The 7,180-nt window shown below is 36.2% G+C and overlaps 1 protein-coding gene across 1 annotated transcript in view; it reads left to right on the top strand.

Moving 5' to 3' along the window:
- Positions 1-7,180, top strand: part of LOC107665951 (dystrophin-like) — a 127,385-nt gene that overhangs the window by 67,917 nt on the left and 52,288 nt on the right. Inside the window, exons 49-56 of the mRNA XM_016457021.1 lie at positions 1,893-2,042; positions 3,121-3,201; positions 3,396-3,477; positions 3,606-3,772; positions 5,014-5,131; positions 5,593-5,804; positions 5,927-6,081; positions 6,397-6,586. Of these exons, the coding sequence (XP_016312507.1) occupies positions 1,893-2,042; positions 3,121-3,201; positions 3,396-3,477; positions 3,606-3,772; positions 5,014-5,131; positions 5,593-5,804; positions 5,927-6,081; positions 6,397-6,586 (1,155 nt within the window). The remainder of the gene's footprint in view (positions 1-1,892; positions 2,043-3,120; positions 3,202-3,395; positions 3,478-3,605; positions 3,773-5,013; positions 5,132-5,592; positions 5,805-5,926; positions 6,082-6,396; positions 6,587-7,180) is intronic.

Raw genomic sequence — 7,180 nt, forward strand, 5'->3', positions numbered from 1 at the left:
ACGCGTTTTATTTGTGGGGTCTGTGCGCAGCATGTGCATAACGATGCTCAGAGCAGGTTGTACCTGTGGTAAATACACGGCCCTCAGACAGAACAGGCAGGTTGAGTTACAGAGCAGAATAAGGATGGAGCAAAGTGTGGATGCGCTGTCCTTGAAGGACGTTCAACTCAGTTTTGTTTATATTTTGCGTAGCCTGTATTTTGAAATAACAGATGTCGTATTTATTTATTTTTCTCTGCGACACTTTTCCTACTGTGTTAACAGAAACATGTCAAACGAATTTAGTATTTTGACAAGATGAATAAAAATAGCTAATAGGCTATTTTTGTACAACCTACTTTTTTTTTTTCTCTCTTTGCGACACTTTTTCCTATTGTGTTGTAAATGTTAAACGAACTGTATCCTGACAAGACGAATAAAAATAAGAAATACAATTTTTGTACAACATTTTTATTTTCTCTGACCCTTTTTTTTTCCTACTGTGTTGCATAAAATATTAAACGAATTTTGTGTCTTAAGATAATTCATATAAATTCAAGTCAAAGTCAATAAATTCAAGACTCTTGACAAGATTTATAAAATATCAGCTTACAATTTTGTGCAGACTACACTTTTATTTGTTAGCCTATCGCTCTTTCTTTCAGTAGCGGAAATTTAAATGTGAGATTCTGGAAACGAGATCTAAATTTAGCGGGAACGGTCGGGTCGGGAAGAAAATTATTCTAAGCGGACAGCGAGTGAACAAAGAGTGAATATATAGTGGGTGCGGAATATAACCTTGCGGGAGCGAGACTAAAAAAATAGTCCCGCGCAGACCTCTACTGTGAACTAGCTTTGGCTCTTCCTGCTTACTTGAATGGTGATGCTTCCCGTTTGTCAGTCGATGGCCTTTCATTTTTAACCAGAAATGTGCAAGCTGCTTTTCTGGTGTTCACTGAAGTTTTCCGTGTCTTTTTCCCGTGTCACTTGGAATGTTTCCGTTTTGAATCATTGTTACCAAAGGCAAGACACGTGAGAACAAAAAAAGATTAGTTGTAGGACTATATTCTGTCATAAATTGCATACCATTCATTGCTGAACTTTCTACTGTCCATTACTGGAAATGAAATTAAATTACTAGTTGATATGTCCCAATCTCAATACACGCTTTCGGTCCGTGAATTAGATCTCGCTCGGGACGCGCGCTGTCTGTGGAGGTTTGGCCAGGACCGGTTCCAGAATTAAATCAACATATTTTATGTTCCGTCCGTTGCCAATCACTGCTATTTCGAGAGTGAATACTGCATAAATATGCGGATGTCATCACCGAAACTTTGCAGGATGTAGCCTATGAGTCCGAAAAACAAAAGTTTCATACAAATTCTAAATGAATTATACCCTAGAAATTGCACAAAGCAATTGACTTTATCACAAAAAAGCATCACTCATCTTCATCGCGATCTTACAAAGTTCCATTATAATCAATGAAGCTCTCTAAACTGCACAATGAATCTCTTATTTACATCACGTCTGCACTTTGTCATGAGATGAGGGGCAATTTTATATTTAATTTCATTACATTAATGTTATAAGTTGAGATTTACAATAAATATTTTAACTGCTACTATGTAAAAGGAATACTGCTGTAAAAAAAGCACCTTATTTGTTTAAAGTGTTTGAAAAAAACAAATGTTATTACACTTTTGTTCATATAGCAGTACTTTTAAATGAATACAAATAAGCTTTGTGTTCTTTATGAAAAATAATATTTCTTATTCTATTTACTCTCATATTTTTTAATAGTTCAATATCATAAAATATGACCTGGAGATGTTCTAGACAAGTTTTGTAAGATTCCCTCCTGCAGTGATTTACTGAAAAGTACTTTAAATGTGTCTGTCTCTCCTCCAAAGGTGTCCAGTGATCTTCCTGAGAAGCAGCAACAAATCGAGGATCTCCTGAGGGATTTGTCTTTGTACCAGGAACAGCTCTCCAAGCTCTCAGTTTGGGCCTCCACTACAAAGAATCAGCTTGAGCAGTCCCCTACTGCAGTGGACCCAAAGGTAATCTCACAGGCGTGATCAAGCACATATGTAGAACATACTGCCCACAGTCTTGCTGTTTCATAATACTGCCGTCTGTCTTTGTGCAGTAATTTTTAGCCAGGTGTGGTGTAGTGGTTCATGGCTGGCAACCATCACATCACATCGATGATTTGATCCTTTCATTCACAAACAAGGTGTTTTCAAAGATTAAACTTTGAAGTTGTGCTGTATTATAAAAGTCTGATTTAACATTTTTAATGACCAATTGCTTTGCCAGTCAAAGTCTTTAGAGAAAAGAAAAAAAATAAACTATCATTGGTCTCATTTAACACACTCTCTCAAATGTGTACCAAGAGAGTCTTTTAGACGACATAGGCTATTTAATTAGACTCCCAGCATCATCTTCATACAGAGTTTCAGCTGCTCCCATCAGGGCACGGGTTTCGCTTCTCTTGACATGGAACTAACGGGTTCAGGAAATCATTTGTTTTGTCAGTTACTGAAATTATGAAAAAATCAGTACATCTGTACTTATGTGATTTTGAATTGTTTGTGGCTGTTTTCACTCTGATTCGGCTGTATGCAGTTGATTGATTTGCACATTGCTGCATGCTGTTTCTTTATACTATTGTTTTTCTTAAAAACCAAAACTAAAAATGAAATTTTATATATATATAATTTAATTTTTAGTTTATGCTTATTTAAATAAAAATGCTGTATTAAAGTGTTGAGAATATAATGACAGTTACCACTGAGAATTAAAAAAATAATAATAATAAAAAGCTTGGAAATAAAATGTCCAGATGCTTTTCGGTAATGTTAAATTAATGTTACTGTGCAAAAAATTAAAAAAGTTTCATTTCTTTATTCAAAATACAATTATTAATTTTTTGTTCTATTAGATACTGTGGTAAAATGTGGTGGATGAGGAGATCCCCCCTGACAATGTAAAGCGCTTTGAGTGCCTAGAAAAGTGCTATATAAATGTAATGAATTATTATTATTATTATTATCTGGACATGTTTAGCTTAGTAGAACTAGATTGCTCCTTTAATGAGGGTTTGTGGTTAATTTCTTTTATTTTTATTTTATGTAGATTGAGGATGATGTAAAGGAAAAGAAACCAGCAGTGGAAGCTGTTTTGGCAAAACAGAGACCACCATGCCAACCAGAGAAGGTGTGTAATCGACCATGATATTATTAAATATGATCTCAGAAACACTATGACTACGATATTAGATTACTCCGCACACTTCCCATTTGTATCTACCATCGCTGTACTGTAATGTAATATATAAGACTATATCAGTCTATCAGCTTCATGGCATGAAACTTTATTTAATATAATTCTTCTGGATTGATGTATTCCAGGGGCAGTTTGATGGCCTCAGTGCAGATTGGACATCCATTCAAGTTCTCCTTAAAGACTGGCGAGACAAATGTCAGCTCGCAGGTGTGAAATCGCATAATGCATGATTGACGCTACAATAATATGCTATTAAAATTCATGCACATCTCATGTTGCTTATGTGATGCTAGACATCTAAAAGTCTGAACAAAAGATCACTTGTTACTTTCCAGCCGTAACTTTGACTGGTAGTGCAGCAGGGGATGCAGCCCTTGATAAATTCAATAAATCCTGGACGGAGCTTGATGATTGGCTGACTCTTTTGGATCACATGGTTCAGACTCAGAGAGTAATGGTCGGAGATCTCGATGAGATCAACGAAATGACGGTGAAACTCAAGGTCAGATTGCGACATCATTTTGCAGCTTTTATTCTAGAGTAAAATACTTTGTTTACTATCTTGCAGAGGCAATCTTTTATATTTTTCCTAAAGTCCCTAAAGCACCATTGGTGTAAACCAGGGCTGTCCAAACTCGGTCCTGGAGGGCCGGTGTCCTGCAGAGTTTAGCTCCAACTTGCCTCAACACACCTGACTGGAAGTTTCTATGCCTAGTAAGAGCTTGATTAGCTGGTTCAGGTGTGTTTAATTAGGGTTGGAGCTAAACTCTGCAGGACACCGGCCCTCCAGGACCGAGTTTGGACAGCCCTGGTGTAAACCAATGTACACCCTTTCTCTGATCCTTAGAATTACTTAGGCTGTGCAGTAAATGTTAATGACATCTGTTATGATTGGCTGGCCTTCTCACATTAGAAATTAGCAGCAGAACCAAACCTTATCATTATTAGTTATTGATTCAAGGAAAATACTGTTGAATTGAGCTGCAAAAATTGTGACGATGAAGATCCATGAAGATGGCATTTAAATACACAAGTCTTAAAGGCACAGCATTAAAAAACAGACTATTTAATTAAACGGTCAGAAAATGTCTTTTGCGATTGTCATTATTAATGGTTCACTGAATCATTGGCTTATGCAGATTCATTCACTAACAAAACACTGCTGTGTGGTGCTCGGAGACGGACAACAATTCTACTGTGGCTTGGTTTGGAGCTATTTTCATTGCCGAAATTGAGCAAAAACAGACAATACTGACAATATTGTGTTTAAAATGTTTATTGAACTGTTGTATAAAATCAATGTCAAATTTGCAATTATGCAGGGACATTATTTGGCAAAAAACAACTATCTTGCTCGTGTGATATTGCTAAACTATATCTATACATATATTGTTTACAATTTTTGCCCTCACATCTTGAATTTGAAGGGCATGCATTCCAATAGGCTACATCACACAGTCAGTCATCGTCCTGCATCATGTTCATCAGCAACTGCATGTAATGTAAGATAAACTTAACTAAAATGTAACATAATTTTTTCCATAATTAATTGTACCAAATTAACATGTTAAATCGACAACCCTAATTATTATAAAGTAATATTGTAAGTGGAACAAAATATATTTAGTGGACTAACAATATACAAAAAATAAACAGGGCGACTCTTTTACTGCATATAGTGGCACATAAGACCACAATATGCCACACAACTCTGTAGTAAAGAATTCTGTTATGATTTAACAGTCAACACTGCAAGACATGGAGCAAAGATGCCCACAGCTGAACAAACAAATCACTGCGGCTCAGAACATGAAGAACAAAACCAATAACCCTGAGACACGGGCAACCATTACAGACCGCAGTAAGTCAGCTTTGCCTCATCATATTGTCTCTCAGTGATACACAGTATTTGTGGTGATGTGGAGGTGTCCACATGGTAACAGCTTGGTGGAAAGTCTCTGAAATAATGCAGCAAGTAAACAATGACTGTTGGCAAGGAGTGTGTCTTTCAAGGTCATATAGTCAACACTACTGAACCAAAACTGCAATATACTGTAAGACAAAATTATTTAAGAATTTGGACTTCATTAAAAAAATTATGTAATATCTGGTGTAATGTCTTATCGCTCATACTTTTGGAAAACCAAAATCTTTTTTCCCCCAGAAATGAAAAAAAATGTAGTTAAACAATGGCATTGTATTTGGTAGTCTAAATAATAATTCATTCAATACTATTGACTTAAGTCCATTGTATGAAATGTGATTGCATAAGCCATTTTCAGACCTGTTCCTTAGAAATGTTCTGTCTTCTTTTATTTCAAGTTGAAAAATTACAGGCACACTGGGAAGATTCCCACACCAAGCTGACAAACAGGGTCCTTCAACTGCAGAACATGCACAAGGACTCCAGTGATTGGTTGGAAGCCAGAAAATGGGTGGAGCCTCTCATTAAGAGAGCCAATGAAAAACTAGAGAGCTGGAATAAAGTTTCTCACAGTGTTGATGATTTAAAAGGCCAAAATGCAGATGTCAAGGTAATGTAGAATGAACACAATATCCATTTCATGACAGAACATAAGTGAGAAACTGAAATAAACTGAGTCAGAATGCATGTGATCTGATTACTACAAATAAATGCTATATTATTATATTACAGCAACTTTCTAAGGATATACAGCAGTGGCAAGCTCAGATGAATGTCACCAATGAGCTGGCGAACAAACTGCTGACCCTTTATGCAGACGACGACACAAGCAAAGTTAAACAAATGACTGAGAGCATGAATCTAGCTTGGGACAACATCAAAAAGCGGTGAGCTTCTGTTTAAATCTTTGATTTTTCAGTATCACCAACAAGTGGAGTGGCATATAATAACATTTTTACTGAAAGGAAGTATCTGTGGTATTGTTGAGTCTGAAAATAATGCAGTGCTGGGTGCATAAGAGGTTATTTCAAAGGCTTTTAAGGTGCACTTGTTTTCAGGAGAATGTGTGATGTTTAAAGCATTTGTCACCAACAGATTTAACAATCTAATAATAACAATTATTAAATATTAAAGAAGTACATTAAGGTACTCATTTAATTCAACTTTGTTTCTGTATAATAGTGAAGTCATTTCACTTTCAGTGCAGGGGACAAGGAGGCAGATCTGGAAGCTGGACTGCGACAATTGCAGTATTTCTACTTGGACCTGGAGAAATTCCTTAATTGGCTTACTGAAGCAGAAACCACAGCCAATGTCTTACAAGATGCCACATTTAAGGAGGGACTTCTGGAAAACCCTGCCACAGTGCGGCATTTACTCGAGCAATGGCAGGTATGCAACCAGAATTTCCAAATTGCGTACCTTACAGGAGTTTGCTCTCTTCATTTAAAGCATATAGTCACTCCACTCCAGCTCCAGTCCAGGTTTACTATTTCCTGCTACCAACAATCACTGATAAGAGAATCCCTTCTCCAGGGTTTCCAGGTTTTTTTGTTTTTTTTGTCAGTCAAACCTCTTAGACGTTAAATAATTAGATGAAGTACCCGCTGAGATTTAAAGTTATTATTTCAGTAATTTAACAACATATTTGAATGTTTACAGTTGTCTGATGTCTATGATAATTATAATAAATAAAATATTAAGAATTTTATTATTATTAGTAGTAGTAGTAGTAGTAGTATAACCATTATTAAAGGGGTCATAATGCTAAAAATAACATTATTTTGTGTATTTGGTGTAATGAAATGTGTTTATGCGGTTTAAGGTTAAAAAAACACATTATTTCCCACATACTGTACATTATTGTTTCTCCTCTATGCCCCGCCTTTCTGAAACGCATCGATTTTTACAAAGCACATCGGTCTGAAAAGCGAGGTGTGCTCTGATTGGCCAGCTATCCAGTGCGTTGTGATTGGCCGAATACCT

The sequence above is a fragment of the Sinocyclocheilus anshuiensis genome, unplaced genomic scaffold (genome assembly GCF_001515605.1).
Source record: "Sinocyclocheilus anshuiensis isolate Anshui unplaced genomic scaffold, SAMN03320099.WGS_v1.1 scaffold775, whole genome shotgun sequence".
In the NCBI taxonomy this organism is placed as follows: domain Eukaryota; kingdom Metazoa; phylum Chordata; class Actinopteri; order Cypriniformes; family Cyprinidae; genus Sinocyclocheilus; species Sinocyclocheilus anshuiensis.